This window comes from Hydra vulgaris, chromosome 10, assembly GCF_038396675.1.
Source record: "Hydra vulgaris chromosome 10, alternate assembly HydraT2T_AEP".
Taxonomy (NCBI): domain Eukaryota; kingdom Metazoa; phylum Cnidaria; class Hydrozoa; order Anthoathecata; family Hydridae; genus Hydra; species Hydra vulgaris.
Genome location: NC_088929.1, coordinates 32,942,010 through 32,966,851, shown reverse-complemented (window position 1 = coordinate 32,966,851; position 24,842 = coordinate 32,942,010). Strand labels below are relative to the sequence as shown.

The 24,842-nt window shown below is 25.9% G+C and overlaps 1 protein-coding gene across 2 annotated transcripts in view; it reads left to right on the top strand.

Annotated features, from left to right (window-relative positions):
• Window positions 1–24,842, top strand: part of LOC101239329 (merlin) — a 58,597-nt gene that overhangs the window by 23,257 nt on the left and 10,498 nt on the right. Inside the window, exons 4-16 of one of the 2 annotated variants that reach the window (XM_065807833.1) lie at window positions 1,828–2,034; window positions 2,352–2,420; window positions 4,593–4,678; window positions 6,812–6,887; window positions 6,985–7,119; window positions 8,016–8,090; window positions 8,849–8,962; window positions 9,481–9,582; window positions 15,589–15,720; window positions 15,904–15,989; window positions 16,422–16,524; window positions 16,891–16,973; window positions 22,340–22,406. In XM_065807833.1, coding sequence (XP_065663905.1) covers window positions 1,828–2,034; window positions 2,352–2,420; window positions 4,593–4,678; window positions 6,812–6,887; window positions 6,985–7,119; window positions 8,016–8,090; window positions 8,849–8,962; window positions 9,481–9,582; window positions 15,589–15,720; window positions 15,904–15,989; window positions 16,422–16,524; window positions 16,891–16,973; window positions 22,340–22,406 — 1,335 coding nt within the window. Of the gene's footprint in view, window positions 1–1,827; window positions 2,035–2,351; window positions 2,421–4,592; window positions 4,679–6,811; window positions 6,888–6,984; window positions 7,120–8,015; window positions 8,091–8,848; window positions 8,963–9,480; window positions 9,583–15,588; window positions 15,721–15,903; window positions 15,990–16,421; window positions 16,525–16,890; window positions 16,974–22,287; window positions 22,407–24,842 lie in introns of those variants that run through there. The other variant, XM_065807834.1, reaches the window with a different exon arrangement.

The window sequence follows — 24,842 nt, the reverse complement described above, 5'->3', positions numbered from 1 at the left end:
ATATATATATATATATATATATATATATATATATATATATATATATATATATATATATATATATATGTATATATATATATATATATATGTATATATATACATATACACTTAGCTATGTGACTGAATCCTTACTGGTTCACATGCTTCAAGTTCTAGGTGACTGGGGTGCCACTATTTGAAATCTTTGTTGTACGACTATTTAAAGAGAACAAATTAAACTGTTCTATTCAAAAATTAAAAGCCAAAGATCAAGTGGTACATGGGTTTTAGGCAATGCAAAGCACTAAGCGTTTCAGTAGTGAGAGCAGCTTCATGCACTAACCAAGTGGTTGATGAACTTTTTGAAACACTTCAAACAACTTACAAAAATGCAGATGTACTGGACAAGCCAAAAAATGTTTTCAACTGGGGTGAAATCAGATTTAATTGTGATCAAGGTTAAAAACTTAATTAGAAGAGGAGCAAGACAACCACTTATTAATAAAAGCTAAAAATTTTACCATCCCATTTTTCTAACAACTTAATTCAGGCATTTACTATCATGTTAAAAATGTTTGGCGAGCAGTTTTTTAACAACACTACAAAGAAACTAATTTTAGAAACATTGATAAGCCGACATTTTCTCTCTTACTTTTGAAACTATATTCATCAGAGCAGGCTTTCAAAAGATCACATGCAGTCAGTTTAAAAATACAGGTCTCTATCTCAAGCTTTCAAAGCTATACAATCCATCAGCACCAATTCAACCAACAACACTATCAACGTCTTCACAAATAAAACCAGCAACTCCATCAACAGCATCTCAACTACTGTCAGTTGTCACTCCTCAATTAGAAGAAATATAATTAGTGAGATAAGTAATTGAAGAAAATCTCAAAAGGTACCTGCAAATAAGAAATCAGAAGTCCAAAAAGCAAGTTGAAGCAAGTTGTAGTTGAAGGTCACAGAATTATTAATTTTTGAACAAATGAAGACAGCAAAATAAATATTCAGAAGCTAAAAGCTACCAAAAACTAAAACCAACTATTGAAGCAAAAAAATGTGACATTTGACAGTGAAAAAGATGAAGTTGACCATGGCGTAAAAGAAAGTTCAAATTAAGAAGAGAAAAAATGCAGCAAAGCAAAGTCTCAAAAAGCTGTTCAATAGCGCAACAATTGATCAGCAAAACCTTTGGTTGCAATGTGAGAAAAGCTTTTGTCAAAAATGGGTTTGTGAAAAATGTTGACACATTAAAAAAATACAGTAGAGTTTTATTGCTCAATAAAATGTCGGAAACAATAAAATGTTATAAACAATAAAATGTCGGAAACAATAAAATGTCGAAAACAAAAGTTTTTGTATAATCTCTTATGTATTATAGTTTGCAAACGATGATTTTAAAACTCTATTTTTAGTTAAATAATTTTTTTATTTATTTATTTAGTATTGTTAGATTGCTTTTATTTAACTGATCGTAGATGTGCTTTAAAAGTTTTATAAAAATATTATTTAAAAAAAATTTATGTTGTAAATAATATGATTGGCAAAATTACTCCAACCTAGATTTTATTAGGGTAATTTTGCTGTTATTCTGTTAATTCCTGTTTTTTCTGTTCCTATTATTAAAAAGATTTTTTTTTCTTTAATTTTTGAAGTTAAAAAAAATATCTTATAACAATAAAAAAAAAATTTCTATATGCATTTATGGTTCTCAAGTTGTTTAGATTTAAAGAATTGTTGGCGTAATTGTCCATTTTACTCTCTAATTAGCTATTATCAAAAGTATACCTTTTTTTGTTTCTTTATATATTTTATATTCTCATTTATTATTTTTATAAAATTTAGTTGCGCAATGAGCTTGGAGGTGAAATAAATACTGTGAAACTATATTTAAGAGTCGAATTTTATCCTGAAGATGTTGAACAAGGACTTATTTTAAATATTACGCAGCAATTATTTTTCATACATGTTAAAAATGAAATTCTGAATGAAAATATCTATTGTCCTGCTGGAGAAGCAGTTCTTATGGCAGCTTTTGCTGTACAAGCAAAGGTATGTTTCACTATTTAAAAAATTGTTAATTGAAGTGTCAACTAAAATTATGGATTTTTTTCAATTTCTGGTAAAACCTATTTTATAACATAAATATAGTATTTTAAATTTAATATAAAAGAATTATTTTTTATTTTTGTATTGTTATTTTACAGGAAAAAAAATATTAATCTAACAAAAAAATTAATTTAGAATTTAATTTTCTATGCTAAGTTTTTCAACCTTGTGTGAATGTTGTTTTATAAAAAACCTTGTGAGAATCTTACTTGTTTGAATCTTACTTGTGAAACTTAAGAGATTTTATATTTGCAATTTAGTATGGAGATTTTGATGAAGAGCTACGTCATAAAGATTTTCTGTTAGATGAACAGCTACTTCCTAAAAGAGTAAACTGGTTTAATATTACTTTTTTGTTGTTTTTTTTCCTACCAAATAGTAGAATATATAAAAATAATCATTTTTTTAAACAGATAATAGTTGTAACAGGTAAACAGTAGTAAACAAAGTAGTAAAGTTTTTAAACAGTTAATAGTAGTAACTGGTAAACAGTAGTAAATAAAGTAGAAAAGTTTTTAAACAGATAATAGTAGTAACAGGTGAACAGTAGTAAACAAAGTAGTAAAGTTTTTAAACAGATAATAGTAGTAAGTTTATAATAGTAAAATAATAATAGTAATAATAGATAATAATAAGGGATAAAAGTGATTCAAGAAAAAATGTCAGAAACCTGGTTCATATATTCTAGTATATTATTTAATGCAGTATCTGTACCTGACTTTTTATGGATTGGGTTAAATCCAAAGAAAAGTTTATATTATAGATAAATAAAATATTTATTTATGTGTAAAGCATAACTTAAAACAAAGGATTGTCCACAAATAATCAATTAAAGTAATTATTATTATTTTTTTTTAAACAAATTAATTTTTTTGTTAATGTTTATAAACTTGTTGCAAATATTGGCTTACTGATTAAAACATCTGTTAAGACTGTTTTTGTTTTTATTTAACATTACAATACTTTTAAGCTATAATTACAATTTACAACCTTGACATATAAAACAGTAAACAAATAAAAGTTGTTCTAATTAAAAATGATAAAGTTAGGATGTTTAATGGTTTTGTGACTTATGTTTTAATGTTGCTAATGATATTGATTATATTAAATTTGATGTTGCAACTCAGATGACTGCAACCCAGTTGGTTTGTGTGTTGCTCAATTATTAAATTTCCACCCAGCCGCAGCAGCAGTGTTGTGGAGTGATAAATACCTTGATATTGTGTATAAATACCTGGAAATTTTCCATCCAGCCATAGTAGCAGAAGTGTATGAGTGTATTAATACATTGATATTGTGTTTGCAATTAATAAAAAAGTATATTATTCACATAATGTTAATAAAGTTAATTATGATATTGTTTATAATTTGCAAATGATGTTGTTTATCATGTTGCATACAATGTCCTGTTGCTTATAATATAGCTTTTGTGAATGTGATATTTTTTATTGCTATTTGTTGCTTATAGTTTTCTTTTTATCTAAACTTTTTAAATTATCTCTTAATATAACATTTTGAATATTAATATGACGCAGATAGATAATGGAGATAATGTAAAATAACAGAGAGAATGGTAATAAACAGATACGATGCATGTTTAAAGTATATTCTCTAATAGTTTAGTATAATTTCCAAATCAAGTTTTTTTTTTAATAATAATGTTAAGAGTCATAAGATTTGAATAAATGATTATTATTAAATGTATAAGTAGATTTTTATAAATAAATTATAATAATTATAAATTAATTTTAATATTTGCCTTAAGCAAAAATCTTATGATTTTGAACCCATAATTCTCAAAATGCAGTGTTTATTCTCTAACCTTTGTTCAGAAGACCCCTTATGTATTTTAGCAACCATTAAATCCTTTAACAGGCATTAAGCCTCCAACTGCGATTTTTTGCTGACTTTTATCAGCCATTAAGTTATTAAACCTTTTTAAAAAATGTGTCTTTTAATTTATTTTATTTTGTTTAGTCTCCTAAATAAAGTTTCAATGTTCAGTTATTAGTTCTGCAAATTTCGAAAAGTTTCAAACTTGTAATAAATTATTTTTATTTGTATTTTATGATTTAAAATTTTTTTAAGTTATACATAAACATCTTTCAAATGCTTCTTTTAAAAATGTTAATAATATATTAGTATTGTAATAGGAAAAGTGTGTTAACAATGCAGCCATGTAAAAATATCAATTGGAAAATGTATAAAATGTCTTAATGCACCATGTTTTTAATAGATGCACTTTTATTTTGAATTTTAATCAAAATTACTATAATAATAGTATTGTTACTTGATCTTAGATTTAAATTGCTTATATCAAATAAGTAAAGACAAAAAAATTGGTGAACAAATGAAAGTAATTTTATGCTAAAATAAGCCATTCTTCTATGTTATGCAATATATATATTTAAAAGAGTTTAACAAAGAAGGTTAAATTTATTTTTATAAATAAATTTGTTTATTTAATAAAAAAAATTTATATGTAGAATTTGCTTACATAGGTAAAAAACATGTACCAGTTAACTGATGAACAATGGGTTGAACGAATTAAAAGCTTGTATGCTGATCATCCTACAGGTCTTTCAAGGTTGTTTTAATATTACTATACTTTTAAGGTAATATATTTTTAATTACATTAATCTGTATAATACATGCAAATAAAACAATATTTTTAAATTATGCCTAAATAAATTATCAAAAGTTTGTAATAAATTATGCCCAAATGAATGTTTTTTTATTTGGAGTTCTGCCTTTAACAATTCAAACTAAAAACTTAAAGAAAGTATGCACATATATAAATAAAATAGAAATTAAGGCTTTGAACAGGTTTCAAATTATGACTCGAGTTTTTTTTGTTTTTTAAATATATATCTATATATAGTTTAAGACTCAAACTAATTATCCAAAATATTATGAGGGGATAGGTGGAAAATTAAAACAAAAAGTATTTTTTATTAAACACGTAACTAAACTTAATAATTTATTTATTTTTTCAACATTTTCACTTCGACAAGGCTGCAAGCAACCACTATTAAAGTTGGAAGTTACTGGAAGAGAAAAGATGAAGTTTACAGAGCAAGATAACAATTAACAGATGACTTAAAAGATTACAAATTACACAAATCAGGAAAAAAAAGATGAAGGGAGTGAATTCCAAAGAACTGATGTTTGAGGAAAAAAGCTAGGGGAATAAGAATTTTTGGAGAACTTTGAAACAGTCACAGTTAAAGGATGAGACTTAATTGAATGATGAGTAATACAAGAATGAATTTTAGATGGTACAAGAGACGCTAGCTCTATAGAGCAGCGTCTTTTTTTATAGTATTTATAGAAAAGAGAAAGAGGTGAAACATTATAATGATGTGATAATGGTTGGAGGTTGGTTGCAGACCAAGTCCAACTATGTTTACAATGCATTTTTGCATAGTTGGAAGATCTGCCCCAGATTCGGCAACAGTTTTCCATACAAGGCCGGATTTGAGATTTATAGAGATAAAGAATAGAATCCTGAGTAAGAAAGTGGCAAGCACGATAAAGAGATGCAATCTTAGCAGATGCTAATTTTGCAATCCATTTGATATATGGTTTCCAAGAAAGATCTGAAGTAAGAATTAATCCTAGAAGACATAGGGTAGATGACTCATCGAGTACATAACCTTTCATAAAGGAAGATCTAGATTATTGTGATAACAATTAGCTGGAAAAAAACCTGAAAAATGTGAGAGTTTCTGGGAGATCATTAATGTAAATTAAAAAGAGTATAGTACCAAAGATAGAACCTTGAAGAACCCCTGAAGTTTCAGGATATGAAGAAGAGTGTTACCCATCAAGGACAACTTTTATACTATTACATAACCATTAGGGTAGTGAATTATTTAGAATGTGATGAAAAAAATATAGTTAAAGTATTAACTTAATGCCAAAGTTTAATTTAAAAAGTGATAAATAGATATGAAAATATATTTAAAAAACACTTTTTTAAAAGAAAAGTGGCAAATTATATCAGATAAGAATAACATCAGATTGACATTAATTTTGAGGCCATTTGGAATTTAGGTTGGAAATAAAGATGACATTCAACAAAAAGTCCACACAAAAATGTCTTATACGTTTATACTTTTAATTTAGATTTTAACTAAGAACATGTTTTATTTTGAAACATGTTTTATTTTGAAACATGTTTTAATTAATTGTTTAACATTATTAATTTAATTATTAATTTAACTGATTTGATTATTTAAGGAAAATATTGGTTATTTAAAGTTATATATTAAAGTATTTTAACATTTTAAGATACTATGAAAGCAATACTTACATAAGCTTGACTCAAAATGCCATGGGCTTAATGTGGCTCATACTGTGCTACTAATCAAGAACACCCTAAGTGCAGAAAGTTAGATTTTGACATATTTGCCAAAAACAGTTTATTAGGGCATTGTTTAAATATGTTAATATAATTGTTATGACTTCAACTCCTACTTAAAAAATTTCTGCACCTGGGATATTCTTGATTGGCTGGGCAGCAGTTGCATGTTTAATGAGTTGCAGTTGTATGTTGAATGAGTTGCAGTTGAATGTTGAATCAGTCAGCTCTCAAATCTCTTTTTTAGTTTGTTTTTTTAAAGTGCTCGGTTTTTTATTAGTTAAAAATATTGGAGGAAAGTGCACTTTTGCGAATATTAAGTTTTTTTTTTATTAAAAATAAGTTTATGGTTATTAGGGCAGAAGCAGAGATGGAATACTTGAAGATTGCTCAAGATCTTGAAATGTATGGCACAGGATATTATTTAATTCAGGTTTGTTACTTAAAAGAAAAGTTAGTAGGTATTTTCAATCTTTCATTTATTTATTGATATATTTCCTGATTTTTTTTTTAATATTATTATTATTCAGAATGACAAGCAAACAGAGTTATGGTTAGGAATACAAGCTACTGGCATAAATATTTACTCTTACGAAAATAAACTTGTGCCTAAGGTTTCCTTTATTTGGAGTGAAATAAAAAATATTAGTTTCAAAAATACTCAGGTAAAATATTTATTATTGTTATTATTAATAAGAAGTATTATTTTTTAATTATGTTTATAGAGAGTGAATATATACATTAGTGATGTACTAATAGCAAAAGCCTATTGAGGCTAATGATAGGGTTTAATGTATGTGTATAACGGTAATATATTAATTTGGGTACGCAATTGGTATATATAAGGTTCGTCAATGCACCAGTTTGGTTTGGCTTATTAGCTAATGCTGATGCATCAACCAAACCTGATTAATCAACCAATGCCATCGGGCGATCATTCAGCTGATGGTTAAGCCAATTAAAGTGTGTACACGAAATAAATGTGAAAGTAGAAAAACAACTAAAAAAAAGTACTCCTCAATTTTTATTTCGAACCAAGTAATAATTTTAATACAATAATATAAAAAGATCAAACATTAAAAAAAAAATTAATTATTCCTGTGGGAATCTAATAAAATTTCAAGCTTTTGCTTTAGTGATACCCATAAGCTTGCACACAGAATAAAAATCAAAACTATTTGATGATTTTTTAAATGATATTTTAATATCTTTAATGTTTCTGCAAAGCTTTTTTGTTTGCTATGATGCATTGGCATGATGCATTGGCATCTGTGATTTACTGATACCAATGCATCAGTGTTTTACTTTGCAAAATGATTTACTGATCAGTGAACAGTGAATTTTTTATTTATTAAGCAGCTGATTGCTGCTTCATAAATAAATCAACGAATTACAAAAGTTTTTGTTTTTTTTAGTAAAAAAACTTTTTTCTCAAATAAGGTTTTGAACTAAATCATTTGAGAAAAAACTTAAAACTATTAAAACAGTTTTTTTGAAACAAGGTTTTTTTCGTGATGATTGTTGATTATGTTTCATCAACTTATTTTCTATTTAAATTTAGATATTGATTGAGCCAATGGGAAAAGATGTTCAAAGTTTTTGTTTTATTTCTAATGATGTTAGTATGAATAGAGAGGTAAATATGTATAATTAGAACATAATAGAAATATATTAATGAAAGGTATCAAAATTATATACGGATTATATGCATAACAGAAAGTAAATTATGTAACATTGTATACATTATGCAGCAGTAGTCATAATAAAACATGTTGAAAACTTAAAATTTTGTTTAATTATTAGATTTGTTTAATTATAGAGGCAATATTGTTTTTAAAGTGCACAATTAATTTGTCCAGTTTCTCTCAAGTCAACCATTTTTATTATTTTAATAAAATTTTGAGTAATCACTCCTAAATGTTTTTATGTTTTTCATAATTTGAGATATAAAAAGTTTCATTACAAAAAGTTAGCTTAATGAGATAATATTACAAAAAATTTGTTTTTCCAATAATTTTTGGACACTTATGCATTTATGATTTTTTTAGTATCAAATATAATTGCAATTTTAAATCAAATTTTAAAATAGTTTTAAGCAGACTTACATATATAACACAAAGGCCCCTAAAGGTATTATGGTTAAGGACTAAAAACATGTATTACACAAGCCACTGTATATTATGCAGGCCACTGTATATTACACAGGCCACTCAAATTATTATTATATTTTAGAACTAATACTTTCTAGTAAAAAAAAATTGAAAATTTTTTTCTGAAAAAAAGTTTATTGTAAAAGTTGTTTTGTTTTAACATAAAAGTTTTCAAATTTTGTCTTAATAGTTTTTTGTAAAATATTTTCAGCAAGCATGCAATTTATACTTTCTCATTTAATAGATTTTGTTGTTGTGTAGTGGTAACCATGAGTTGTATTTGAAACGGAGAAAACCAGATAGTTTAGAGTTACAGGTTATGAAGTTGCAGGCTAACGAGCTCAAAGGAGAAAGACAGGTGAAATTTCAGTTTTAAATCTACTTATAGTTTTTTTTTTCTTTTTTTTTTTTGATGAGCTGGGGTAATAAAAATAGCAAGAACAAATGATGAAATTAACAATAAAGAATTACAAATTTGTTAGTATGCATAAAAATGGTTTGCCAGGAAAACTCTAGAACTGTAATATAATTTTGTTAAACCATCATCAGCTGATCAGTTGAGTATACGTATCTATACTAACTCTTGTGTCAGCTACTTTCGTGTGGCATTTCCAGTAAATGATCATTTAATGAGCGTTTCCACCAACTCTGATGATTGATGATTGTTAATTGATAAATAGTTTCTTAAATTTGTTAGCTGTTAATGCTTTAAAAATATTACCTGCCAAAGTTATTGATAACACTGTTGTTGAAAAATTTATGCCTGACTTCACAGTTCCTGAGAATTGTTCTGCTCTGGGTGCTATACAATTTTTTTTTTTGTTTTTTTTTTATGAAATTTTTATTTTAAGGAATTTTTTTATTTTTTGTGACCAGAGGGAAAAAAAGCGATACATGAAAGAAAAACAGCGTAGTACTGAATTGGAAAAAAGATTTAAAGAATTCCAGACTACATTGGAAAAGTACCAAACACACTTAGTAAGTTTGAACAGGTGTATTTCAATTTTTTTTTTTATAAATTTACAATAATTTAAATAGAAAGTTAACATTGTTTTCCTTTTGCTTTTTTGGAATTTTTCATGGTTTTCGTTGTTTGATGAATGAATATGAATGAATGAATATACCCTAAGTTGTTATCTAAAATGTAAAAACATTCTGTAAAAATTAAATTATAAAAAATTTAAATATGAAAAAATAAATTATTCAAGTTTTGCTCATAATTTTTTTTTTTTTTTTTTAAATTGAAATTCAAGCATATTATAATTATAAAAATTTGACTTGAATGAAAATTGAATGAAAACACTAACTTAAAAACACTTTGAATAAAAAAAATAATTATATTTAAGTTTTTGTAAGTTCGCTAGATCAAGAAGCAATAACTTTTTTTTTTTTTTTTTTTTTGTTAATTCACCTCCCCAAGGCCCAGAAGGCCACTACAGACGAGGAGGCTACTTAATTGTGGTTATAACCCTCTCTCAACTCTATAACTCCGAAACACGAACCTTGACAAACAAGGCCGCTGCGCGGAGAAACAAGTCGAGCGCGGTACTACCAGGGACGTGGTGGGGATCGAACTCGGAACCTCTCGATTAGGAAGCGAGCGCTCTACCACTACACCACTACCGCATTAAACTCTAGAAAAAAATTGATATCTAATAAGTTTAGTATATTTTCGAATTTACAAAAAATACTAAACTTATTTACTTTTGCAAATATCAAGTTTTATGATGATAATCTTTTCATCAATACGAATTTATTAATATATTACTATTACTACTATTAATATATTACTATTAATTGTAATAATTACATTTATTTACTTTGTTTTATTTTAAATGTGTTTTATGTTTTTAATCTTATAAACTGCATAAAACAGCGATAAAACAATGTAGCGAAGTTTTTAAAAAAACTTTACAGTATTGTTTTATTGTTGTTTTATATAGCTTTATACAATAACAACTCAATACATTTTTTATATTGTTATACATTCTAAATACATTTTTAAAATAAAATGTGTTTTATCGTCAGTATGAACAGGGTATTAAAAAATTTTTTATAACTGTTTAAATATTATGAGATATTATTAAAAGGTTAATTAGAGATATTATGTTTAAATATATATATATATATATATATATATATATATATATATTAGGGTTGTTCAAAAAACTGCATTTTTAAAAAAATCTGCAGCATTTAATGTGTTCTATATTATAAAATAACACTGGATTTAAAATTATTTTTAGGGGTGCCTCAAGACCATTGAACATTTACTAGGTCCTTTATTTTAATAAAAAAATGTTTTTTAAGTATGAAATATAAAAATATTTTTTATCAAAAAAGTTTTTAAATCCAGTGTTATTTTATCATATCATATATAACACATTAATGTGAATGCTGCAGATTTTTTCAATGTTGTTTTTTTACCCTCACATATATTGAATGTAAATATATATATATGTGTGTATGTATATATATATATATATATATATATATATATATATATATATATATATATATATATATATATATATATATATATATATATATATATATATATATATATATATATATATATATACTAGTGGCCATTGAATTAAAGCCACTTGATGATTTTGTTTATATATGGCGTCATTATTATTTATGTTATGCATATTATACACGTGTTTGGCTTAGTATTTAATTAAATTTCATGATTTCTTGCTAAAAAAACTATAATGTTGTTATTGCTTATTTTAGTGTGATAATGGGGAAAAAGCCAGATATTAATGATTTTGTCAAGGGGCAAATTGTAACATTGAATGCTGAGCGTGATATTGCAAAGAAACTGAAAATTTCTAGAGGTGCCGTTGGGAGTACGAAAAACAAATCGTCGTGATGATTGTTATTTGAAGAGCATTGTTGTGTCTAGTCCGCATACTTCTTCTGCACGCATTGCAAGCCTAGCTAGTGACACGGGTATTCAAGTGAGTGCTAGGACTGTTAGGAGACGTCTGTCAAATGACTTTGGTCTTGTAGCTCGTAGACCAGCGAAGAAACCTCTAATCACGAAACAACAACTCCTCCAGCGATTGAAGTTTTGCCGTGCGATGAAAGACAAGTCAAAGGAGTGGTGGGAGAGAGTCATGTTCACAGATGAAAGTACGTTTCAGCAGCTACGAGGCCCTGGTTATAATTATGTCAGACGTCCTGCCTCTCAGCGATTCAATCCCAAATACACCATCAAAACTGTCAAACATCCACCAAGCGTCATGATCTGGGGTGGCATTACAGCAAGTGGTCGGTGTGGACTGCACATCTTCGATAAAGGGGAAAAGGTCAATGCCAAAAAGTACTTGGAGGTTCTTGAAAGTAAGCTTCAAATCCACATGAACATCTCAGGAGCAACAATTATGCAACAAGACTCAGCCCCTTGTCACACTGCAAAGATTGTCCAAAAGTGGTTTTCAGACAACAACATTGAACTTCTTTCCAATTGGCCATCAAATTCATCTGATCTAAATGTGATTGAAAATTGTTGGCAAATTATGAAAAGGATAGTTGCTGCACATCGTCCTACATCTGAAAAAGACCTGAAAGAGGTTTTGAAGCGTGTGTGGACGACAGAAATAACACCGGAATACTGTAGAACACTTGTTCATAGCATGCCTGATTGCATTAATGCTGTGCTTAAAAATAAAGGATATCCTGTGAATTACTGAATTTTATTCATCGTTTGAGCTAGAACTTTATTCAGTGTATTGTAAAGTTAAAATTGCATTTGATAATATGCCTGCTAGACCTTGTTGCTAGAGTAAAATGTGTATTTTCCTAAAATTTGCTGCTGGCTTTATTTCAATGGCCACTAGTCTATATATATATATATATATATATATATATATATATATATATATATATATATATATATATATATATATATATATATATATATATATATATATATATATATATATATATATATAAATACATATATATATATGTATATATATATATGTGTATATATATGTGTGTGTATATATATATATATATATATATATATATATATATATATATATATATATATATATATATATATATATATATATATATATATATATATACACATATCAGGGGTGTATACTCGTGGTTGACTTATTTTTTCCAAGGGCAACTAAAAATAAGGGCAATAAAAAATAAGCCTGTCAGTAGCCCGGCAGGACAGTTTGTTACTTACAAAACTTGAATAATATTTTTACCAAACTTAATAAAAAGAAACCGACACACAATTTAATATTTCAAAGTACGACAGTGCTGTTTTTTCAAACATTGTTATTGCATTTTGAATCATTTCTTCTCAATTTAAAATGAGTCTTAAAATTTTCTTTTTTTCTCTTTTATTCTCTTCGATTCCAAATGCTAATGTATCATCTTTTAAACCTTATATTAACACAGAATTTCTTTTGTTTTTCATTAGCAAAATAAATTTTTATTTTAATTCGTCAAACTAAAAACAAAATAAAAAACATTATTATGATGCATGTGGAAAACCATTATTAAAATGCAATATATGATGCATATGGAAATGCTTTTTTTCTAAAAAAAATTCTTAGTATAATAAAAAATGTTTAAAACATTAAAAACATAATCTTTTAAACATTCAACTAAATTAAATTTGATTGCAGAGAGTAAATAGTAGAATATTTTTTATTTATAAAATGTTTCTTTGCAGTTTTTGCTTTCAACGTAATGAAACCTTTGTTAAGATTGACAAAAAGAAACCATTTGAAACAGATATCGACTATAACAAAATATCTTTAATTAATTTAATAAATTAATTTACTTTTAAATAAACTGTTGCTTATTAGATGTATTATTATACCGTATGAACTATTCGGTAACCATTTTAGCTGCATTGTAACTCTTCAGATGATCTGATTTGCTGAAGTTTTAATTTTTCTTTTAAACATTTTACTTCCAACATGGCTGCAAGCAACCACTATTAGAGTTGGAAGTTTATGTAAGTTAGTTTACTGGAATAGAACTTTATAAAACAAGATAACAAGACTAATTGCAAATTATATAAATCAGGAAAACAAGATGAAAGGAGCAGATTACAAAGAACTGATGTTAAAGGAAAAAAATTAGACAAAAAAGAATGAGGATGAGACTTAAGCCATCATATCCATTGGAGTGGAATGACTTTACAACCAGTCCCTTATTGGGCTTGGCCTTCTTTCTCTAGCATGTTGCACAGCTCGACATAAACAAAATGACCAGTTATATAAGGTACATCGGTAAATTTCTCATCAAGTCTGTATTTTTTTTTTTTTAACCAGCATGTTCGATACTAATGTGGGCCTCCATGATTATGTCATACAGATCTGTCTTTGTAGCAATGTATCTTGGGTCGTCGTCGGGTTCTTACTGACTTAACAACATACAAAAACAAATTTTTTAATCAGCTAGCTCAAAATTATATTTTTTATCATCATGATCTATTTCTTTTTCTCTCACTCTTTGTTTCTCTCCTTCTCTTGCTATCTTTGCACACTATAGTCACAGAATATAAACACGTATTATGTACTTTTATTATTATTATTACTAATATTATTATTATTTTTGTTATAGTTAGTAGTATTTTACTTTGCCTATGTGACCAAGTAAGTGCCTATGTGACCAAGTAGACTATTATTGTTTTGTACGGTATAGGGTAGGGTGGGGTAATCTAAGCATGTTTTGAGTTATTTCTGACTTTGAGTAAAAAAAACAAAACAGGTACTTACTTTCTGATAAAAGATATCTTAAAATCATTATTCGACATCCTATTAGGGAAATTAATTTTTAAAGTTATTTTTAATTGACTTAAAGTTATTTTTTATGGATAATATGAATTAAAGATTTATTTTTTTTTTGACTTTTTAATTCATAATTAAATATTTACATTAAAGTTAATTGCAATTTTAATCTCATCATTTTTATGTTAACATTTATATTATTTTGGATCATGATGGTGATGATGAACATCATCATCACCATCATCATCATCTTCTTCTCATTCTTTTCCTAATTTGTCGTAATTGATATCATTTTAAAAAATCTTTTCTTTTTCATTTATCTCATTTTTTTTAAGGTGGTAATATTGTTAAAAGTATCAACATATTTGATTTTTTTAATATAACTTTTCTCGGAATTTTCAGGCATACTGAAACAATAGAAATATTTTCCAGTATAAACTAAGTAAAGTCTTCTATTTGTATTTTATAAAGAGTTCTATAAAATACTTCCTTTTAGCAACGGCATTGCAGCAAAAGTAAATATATATTTACTCTTATTGAACTGTTTAAGTAAAAAGATTCTAAAAAAAGGTTAGAATATACTGAGTGCAATTTGGTTTCTTTTATTTCTAAGTGTTCATATGAAGGTTAACAGGAGTAGAAAAACTGGTACTTCTCTAATTAGTCCAGTTATGCTTTAATGGGTGTTGATGTTAACATAGAAATTTTTGACTTAGCTGGAATGTCCTAGCTGTGAAAAAAAGTATCAACATAAAAAATTTAAAATGTTCTTTGTTACTATTCAGTTGTACTGACTGTATAAAAAATATGAAGTTATATACCATTAAAGTTGTTTAAAAAATAACTTCTGAAATTTTTTTGATATAAATTGACATTCAGCAATTGCGGCACATAAAATTGGAAAAAGACATTAGGGAATATATGCTGTATGGAATATAAAAGCTGTGTGGTTTTTTAACTTACTTCGTTGACTTTTTTAAAAAGTTTTTATTTATAATAATCTTCAAAATAAATCTTCATATATTTGATAAAACATTTTTGCTGAACCAAATTATGTTTCTATTTTCTTTACAAATTTTAGCTCAATTTTTTTTTCAAATTTCAAGTCTTTTTGTAGAATACACTAACATGTTTGAGATGCTTAATTTGATATAATTTAATGCTTAATTTAATATAACTAATCCAATTGTTACCAACTTGATGATTTTAGAAAAAAGCTGAAGAAACATCTGATTTGTTAGCTGAGAAAGCATTGATATCTGAAGAAGAGGCAAGACTGTTGTTGAAAAAAGCCAGTGATCTTGAGACAGAGGTAAAAAGGCTTCGTGCAGCTCTTAATCAGGTATTAAATTTTTTTTTATCCCTTGGTTTTTAGTTGTTTTTTTTTGTTTTGTTTTTTTATTTATTTATTTTTAATAAAAAAAAAAGATAAAATCAAGAATCAAATATATTTTTAATTTCTTAATTTTAGTTGTTTTCCTTTAGTTTGGTAATTTTAGTTAATTTAATTTGATTTTTTTTTTAGAAAGATGAAGAAAGGTTTTTCTTAGAAACTCATATTCAATCTGCTGGTCTTACAATTCAGCAAATTCTCCAAGAATCAGAAATAAGGTCTCCTCAATTTTTTTTTTTTTTTTTAGTTAGCATATTTTTGTATGATGCCATATTACTTCATTTTATTGTGCATTAATTTTATGCTTATTATTTTTCATAATTTTCATTGTGTTTTAATGCAGCATAATAATAAACAAACATAAAGTAGTTAATAAAATAATAATAGAATAGAAAACAAATAGATATAAAATAATAATAATAAAATAAATATAAAAAGCTCATTTGTAACTATTAAGAGTATGTTTTATTTGTAAGATAATTTATGCTTTTTTATGTTTTATTTGTGAAATAGTTTATGCTTTTTTATGTTTCATTTGTGAGTTAGTTTATGCTTTTTTAATTTGGAAGTAATTCAACATTGATTTTTTTCTATAAATAATTTTTTCCAGTGTAAAATATTAATATTTTCTTTTCTTTTTTTTATTTCAGGAGTAGAGAAGCTAGGTTATTAAAACAAGAGCTGGATCAGTCCCGAAATTTGGAGTGGTTAGCATCAGAACGCTTACTTCAGTTAAGCGCAAATCAGCGTTTGGTATTTATATTTACATACTTGGCATTTATGTATAATTTTTTTAAATATATTTATAATAATTTTTTAAAATATTTTTATAATAATTTTTTAAAATATATTTATAATAATTTTTTAAATACATTTATAATAATTTTTTAAAATATTTTTATAATAATTTTTAAAATATTTTTATAATAATTTTTTAAAATATTTTTATAGTAATTTTTTAAAATATTTTTATAATAATTTTTTTAAATATATTTATAATAATTTTTTTAAATATATTTATGATAATTACTTTTAAATATTACAAAAAATAAATAAATAATTATAAATTATAGTATAAATGATTAAAATTATCATAATTATAAATGATCAAATTTACAGGCATCGCAAATGAACACACAACCCATAAGTAATTTTTATGATGATGAAGCTAATGACAAAATTAAGTATTTGCAAAGAGAAAGGTATCCTTAGTAGTATTTATTTAATGCAAATATTTAACATTTATTATTATTTTATAAATAGTTTATTAATAAACCTAATACTAATATTCCTTATATAAAATAAATAATACTTTATATCTTTGCGTGTAATAAAGTTCTTTTGAATTTCACAGTATCATCGGCTTCAATCAGATAAATTCATCATATCATGTTTTAGATTAATAAAAAACTAATAAATAAACAACTAAGTAGAAAATAAAGCACTTTTTGAAGGGAATATAATTTTTTATTTTTAATACAAATATATCAAGTGGTTTTGAGGGCCATTTTTTTTTCTTTTTTTTTTTTAATAAAGTATAAATATTCTTAATATATATTTAAATTAACACAGAAGTTCCCTATAAAATTTCTTGACAACAAAAAAAAGTTAAATTTTTTTGTCAGGAAATCAAAACCAAATTTGAGGTGAGAAAAATAAATAGCAAACAAATAGCTGGAGTTTCTTTCAACTTTGACATATTAAAAAAATAAAAGAAACAATAAAGTTTTACTGCATATGCAACATTGAAAGGATATTTTTAATTTTCATAATGTCAGTTATATACTAAGAATTCTACATTGGTGGATAAATATTTAGTAGATGGTTTGATGTGTAGAGTAGTGTTGTCAAGGTACTCGGTACTTTGGTGTCAACACAGTTCTTTATTAAGTGTAGAGTAGTGTTGTCACAGTACTCGGTACTTCGGTACCAACACAGTTCTTTATTAAGTGTAGAGTAGTGTTGTCAAGGTACTTGATACTTCGGTACCAACACAGTTCTTTATTAAAAAAGTAGTTCTGGTAAAAGCTGTTTTCTGTTTTGGGATTTGCAAAGATTGAAACTGTTCAATCTTTGCAAATCCCAAAACAGAAAACAATTAAAGAAGTTTTTTTTAAGGAATGAAGAAATATGTAAATTCTGTTGAGGGAAAAAAACTGAATAGAGTTGTTACATTAGACAGGGTCCCTAATAATATGGAAAAATAATTTCTTCAAAAGTATGTCATGTTGGGTCTCAAAAGAAGCTAAATTTTATAAAAATTTTAAATATAAATAATTATTTTGTATTTAGATTATTAATTTGCATTTTAATGCGTAAAAAACTGCCCTTTTTTAACATTGTTAAAAAAATCAATTTCTTTCGCGGTTTTTTTAAGTCAATTTTTTTAGAGACGTTTTTATAAAATATAATTATTATTTTAAAATGGAGCGATTCCCCATTTCTCATATTACCATTTTTATTATTTTTTGTTCATTTACAGGTAGACGCGACAAAATATTCATTGATAAACCAAACTTTTATTTTCACCCCAACTTACTATGCATGCTTATGCTAAGTCCTTAATAAAAGGTGAAAATCAGTGAAAATTGGCCTTAAAAACTAGAAAATAACTATTTAAGTCACTAATAAAAACAAAAACATTCAGTGTAAATAAGCCTTAAAAATTGTCAACCTAGTAAATCTCAATTTATCAAAAATGACCTTTTGGTTTATTTCTCACCAAGGTATAAAATTTATATCAGCATATTAAATCCTATTTAAATGATAAAACAGCTGTTAGCAAATGCGCATTTGACCCCAAGCCACGCTAGAATAAAATAGTTTAATGTGTGTTTTGTAAAAAATATTAGTTTGGATTTATAAACTGAAACTTTTTATAAAAAATGCTTATATTGTAACATAAAAAAACTTCCCCCTCCCTCTTCTGCCCGTTTATTAAATCTAGACTAAAATTCCCCTTTCTCTCCCACCCCCCTCTCTCCCTACCCACTCTATCTTTATATTACAGACTTTTGAGTACAATTTGGTTTGTGGTCAGTATAATTCTTCCTTCATTTAGGTACCGAATTTGGTACCGAGTATTTTGATAGGTATTAGTATCGAATACTGAAATTTCAGTACCGTGACAACACTAGTGTAGAGAATAATGTGATGGCTTCTTGAAATTGTGTACTTTTGGCTGTCCTCTTGCAGTAACTATAGCACAGTGAATAGCACACTTGCCTCAGAAGCTAGAGATTGGTGGTTCAAAGCCACCTCTGGGCAATTTTTATTATATTAGCAAGGAAGGAGGAGCAAACTTCCTATCAAAATAAAATTAAAAAAGATGTACCTTATTTAATGTACCAATATTACTTAATGTACTTACTTAATGCACCAATAGTAATTAATGTTTCTTACTTAATGTACCAATAGTACTTAATATACCTTAGTTTTACTCCTAATAGATATAATTAATATAATAGAGATGAACCCAACTCTACATTTTATTTTGTCAAGTTCTTGAATAATTTCAATCAATTCTGTACTGACTCAGTCAGTACAATGTATCATCTTTTATCCCAAAATCTGAGTCATGGTATGCGGAAGGCTTGTTGAATTTTTCTTGTAATACATAAAAATATTCTAAGTTTAAAAACTAAATATTCTTATTGTTGGCCAGCATAATCATATATGGCAAGATATATATAGATATATATATAGATTTTTAGATGGAAATAGTCTTTATATTGCAAATATGCGTTAAAATATTAAAAAATACAAAAACAAATTAAAAAATGTAAAATTGAAAAATACATAAAAAAAAAAGAGGTTGTATTTCAACTAGACCATCCAACTATTCGAGCTTTTCAACTATTCGAATATCAAATAGAAAAATCTGAAAATATTCGAGTAATCGAATACTCGATTATTCGAATCGAGTAATCGAATACTAATTTACCAAAAAGTTAAAAGACATTAAAAAAATAAAAAATAATAATAATCTAATTAAAAAAGTGTTTTATATTTTATTTTGAACGATTTTATTATTTTATATATGTACTATTTTTTTTCTAAAAACTAATATTTTAAAAAATAAAAGAGAATTGAATGTTTCGAAATTTAGACTTGTTCTTCTTTTCGTTTTAATTGCACCTGCTGTTGAGAATACTCTTTCAGAAGCTGTTGAGGTAGGGAGTATTGTTATTAAAGCGTTATACAAAACATCCAGCGTTGTCGACCGTTTTTTAAAAGAATCCAATTGACGAAATTCTTTCTTCAATTCAATATATTTATCAATTTCGATGCGATTGCTAACATGACAGTTTTTTGGTTCTGTAATAGAACTTATTGCATTTTGGAGTTCTTTTTGCAATCCGACTGCAACTGGTGATGTTAATTCTATTAAATCATCTGCATCAGATGAGGTAGAATCATTATTAATTTGCTCTTCTTCAAACATTTGTGGATATATTTGTTCCATAACTTTAACAGCGAATAATATTGCTGCATTTTTTGATGAATATTTAAAATGAGTGTTAGAACTTGGTATATTTCCACTCTGCAGATAAATGATCAATGTCATTAAAACTGGATCTCTTCTTTCATTCATCCTTATTTTGATCGCATGTATCAGTTTTTTTGCTATATTAGTTTGCATTGGTTGCAACTTTTCAAACAAAAATTTGTAAACTCCTTCAGCAGTTATGAGATTTGCATCATTTTTACTTAATTCAGTAACAGCAGTTTCAACTGGTGCCAGAACATCAACAAGGTTTTGTAGCGCAAAATTATCATTTTCTGGAATTGGATCAATATTCAATTCGACTAAGGATTTGTTAACACATTCTGATAGAATTAAAAATCGTCGAATCATTACACTCAAAGAATTCCATTGTGTTTTTATGTCTAATTTTAACTTGAGTTTTTTCCCCATTTTTTGAGCTATATTTTGTTGCAAAATAGAATGCTTTGTAGCCGATTTTTTAAACATTCTTATAACACCTCTTAACCTGTTAATAATTTGATCAAAATCTAACGTCATATCATATTTATCTTCCTCAATAAACACCAAATTGTAATCAGAGCACTGATCTTCTGTGGAATCTTCTTCTACATCTTCATCAATAAAATCTTTTATTTGGTATATAAAAACAATCCATCACGGCTAAATGAAGCGCGTGATTATGGCAAAGTTGATTTAAAACACCTGATATATTGCCATATTTTTTCATTACGGCTGCTGCATCGTTAGTAGATGCAATAACATCATTTTTTAGGAAAATCCCAAAGTCTGCTAACTTAGCTTCAACCAAATGTTTCTACATTTGCCTGGATAATTATTTCCGTTAAACCCAGAACATAGCATTCAATTGTATTTGAGTCTATTCCAATCACATGAGCTGTTACATTTACATAACGTAAAATAGTACAATCTGTCCATTCATTTACAGTAATAGCAAATTTACGATTTGCTGTTTTTAATTTTTCAAATTTTTCCCGCAGTTCAACACATTTTTCTTTATAAAAGCTATTGATGCATTTTGAAATAGTTGTCGGACTTTTCGGCATTTTATGACCTTTTTGTTGCACGTAACCAGCTATAGCTTGGGATTTACTCATTGCTGTGATTCCATCAAAAGCTGCGATTTTTGACAATATTTCATTTAAAGATTCTTTTTTTACAAATGGCCAAATATTACTTATTTCAGTATTTTGTTTTTTCTTAGGAATATTATTTTCTCCATCATTGTCATTTGATAACGATTTAGATATCAATATGTTGTGTTGTAGCTTCAAATGATTAATCATAGCAGTAGTTGAACTTCTCCATCCTATGTTCGTGTTGTACCTACCACATTTGGCTTCACCAATATTTTTTTCGTCTTTCTTAAAAAACTCCCATACCTTGGATTTTTTTGACATGGCTAAAAAAACCAGAGATGAATTATCTAAGAAAATCTAAAAAATTTTAACTTACTACTTCAAATTATGCAACCACAAATTGCATATTATATTATATTTATTTAATTGTATATTATATTTATTTATTCACAAAATATTAAAAATTATTATTATTAAGATTATTATTAAGATTTTTTTTTTATGGAACAAATATAAATTTATATTTTTAAGCAATCTAAATAAACGACTGTTTTCTAAAAGCAAACAAAAATAATGTCACACAAAATAAAAACCATACAAAAATGCAATTTAAGTTTTCCACTTCAAGGTTATATAAAAATTCTAAGAATTTTTTCCGGTTGCAAAAAGAGAAATATTTTTTTCGTTTGCAAAAAGAGAAATTAACAGTACTTTTTTAAAAGCTTACTCTGCCTTTACATTTTTGAAATTATTCGAATATTGGAGAAAATATTCGAATATCAAATAGTAAAAAAACACGCAAATATATTCGAATATCAAGTATTCGAATACTCAAATTGGATGGTCTAATTTCAACAAATAGTTTTAAAGTTTTGTTTGGAATTTAAAAACAAATATTATTAACTTTTTATTAAATATGAATTTGTACAGATTAAAGTTTAAATGATTGGAACCAATGGTATCATTTGTATAAAAATTTTAGAGTTGAATATCTTGAGAAAAGCCATCATTTGCAACAACAGCTGACTGAACTGAAAACTCAAATAGAAGTAATTACTTTTTTTTTTGTATTTTTTTGTTTTTGTGTTTTATTTTGCTGTTTCTATAAACTACAATTCCCAATTCCCTCACAAAAAGTAAAATTTAATTACAAATATATAAATAATAAACAGACAGGGGCTCATAGAAGATATGGATGGTAAAATACCAACCTATTCTTAACAGATCATAACAATAATAGTAAAATATGGTAAATAAATTAAGTAGATAATTTAGCAAAGTATCCTTAATTAGTCAAAAAAGAGGATATAATAATAAAAAATACATGTAGCGAATAAATAAAAATGCATGTAGCGAATATAGTATTTAAAAGTATAAATAGTCGTCAATAGTCAAAAAAAAAAAGTATTTAAAAATACAAATCTGTCAGAAAAAAGAAAAAATATTTCTATATATTTTGATACAAATGGTTAAAAAAAAGATATATTTATAAATACTAATAGTCACAAAAATTCATAAAAGAAGATATTTAAATACAAATTTCCAAATAAATATACAATATCATATTCAACATATAATATATAAAGATTACATATAATATTTAAAATGTTAAATAAGAAGGTAAAATGCTTTAAAAAAATTTTGTTTTTGATCCAAAAATAAAAAATATGAATAAAATTTATTCCATAAGATTTAAAACGTAAGTTTTTGTTTGATGCTGAAATGAATTTAATAATTTTGCCATATTTAATTGCCTTTCAAAAGACTTTCATAGCTTAGGTCCTCTATAAGTTATATATTCTGTTTATTTTTTTACTCTTTTAGGTAATTTATATTTAAGTGTTACTTTGATTTATTCTTAAGAAATATTTCTCGTTTAGATTTTTATTAAATTTACTAATAAAGATTTCAGGAGTTAGATTATTGGTATATTTATACATAAAGTTTAGGTGTTGGTAATTATTTATCTGAAATTTGTTCATCATTTTCATATCCATCCTTAAAGGTTTAGTGTGTTCCCCTGTTTTTTGTTGTATATAGTTCTACAAGCATGTTTTTGTAAACAAAGAATTTTTTTAAATTTTGTTGTTTGACAACTTGCTCATGTAATATTTGCATAAGTAATGAATTAAGCAGAGGTATATAAGCTTTAGGCTTTGTGAATTTATATATGGGCAAATTTGATACATAATACTAATGGTTTTACTTGTTTTTGAAATGTGTCAAAGCTAAAAATTCTTTAAATTTTTAGTTTTGACGCATGCTTCTTATGTTTAAATGTAATATAGAAAAAGAATTAATATCTTTTTTAATTTTAAAGTTAAAGGATCAAAAAATGATGTTTCTTTAATAATATTTAAATTATCTTCAGAGAAGTTCCTCAAAAGGATCAATATTTAAAGTTTTAAAATCTTTATAACCAAAAAAAATTTTCAGCCATTTTAATAATAAAAAATAAAAGATAAAACAAGAGCTTATTCAAGAACTCATATAATAATATTTCTTATTTTTAAATAGTCAGCAAAATTTCAACTACACCTACATTTTTTTGCCTAAATTCATGTATTATCAATTTACTACATAGAGCTTTTGCATAATAGCCATTTTTTCTATGAGTTTTTGCTTGTGCAATTAGTTCTTTACAAATTTTTCTAGTTGTTTCACTAAAATCCTCATTAATATATATTAGTACCATTAAGTTTGTTTGCTTTTTCCATAATTAATGCTTTATCTTCAAAGTCATGCAACTTTAACATAATCGTTCGCTCTCGTTTAGAACCACCATTACCAACTCGATAAGCACGTTCAATCCTAATATAATTTGCAATTCCAAGTTTTTCATCAAAGAGTTTTTAGACTTTATTTTTAGTGTCTTCTCAATCTTTTCCATCTGTACCTTCGATGAGTCCACCAAAGTTGTTTCATCTGTTTCTATCCTCAATGTCTACGCTTTTTAGTTTGAGTTCAGTGTTATCAGAAATGATTTTTCCTTGTATTTTTTTACATTAGTTATTTCTTCGAAAACCTTTTGTTATCCACACCCTTTATTTTGTCTTCCCATTCATCAACAATAAAATTTATGCTTCCTTTAATTTCACAAAGTTCCTTTTTAACATCATAAACATGTTTTTGAAGCGTTTCAATTTTGATATTTGAACTGTTTGCAATTTCACAGGGAAAAAAGCTATAATTGTTTCTTTTTTTTGTGCATTATTTCTCTCATCATTGTTATAAATATACTCTTTGTGTTTATTTATTGATTAAATATTTAGAAATAGATGAAAAATAAGTAGTTGATTTGTAAATTTATAAAATGTTTAAATGCGAGCAAAGCACGTCTGATCACTTCTGTGTTCAAGTTGCAAAATTTGTCAAGATATGTATAATATTGAGACTTAAGTAATTGAAATCTTTTAAAAATATGCAATATATAACTTAAGGTTATTGTGTTTGAGTTTTGTCTTTGTAATTTTAGATTAAAAGGT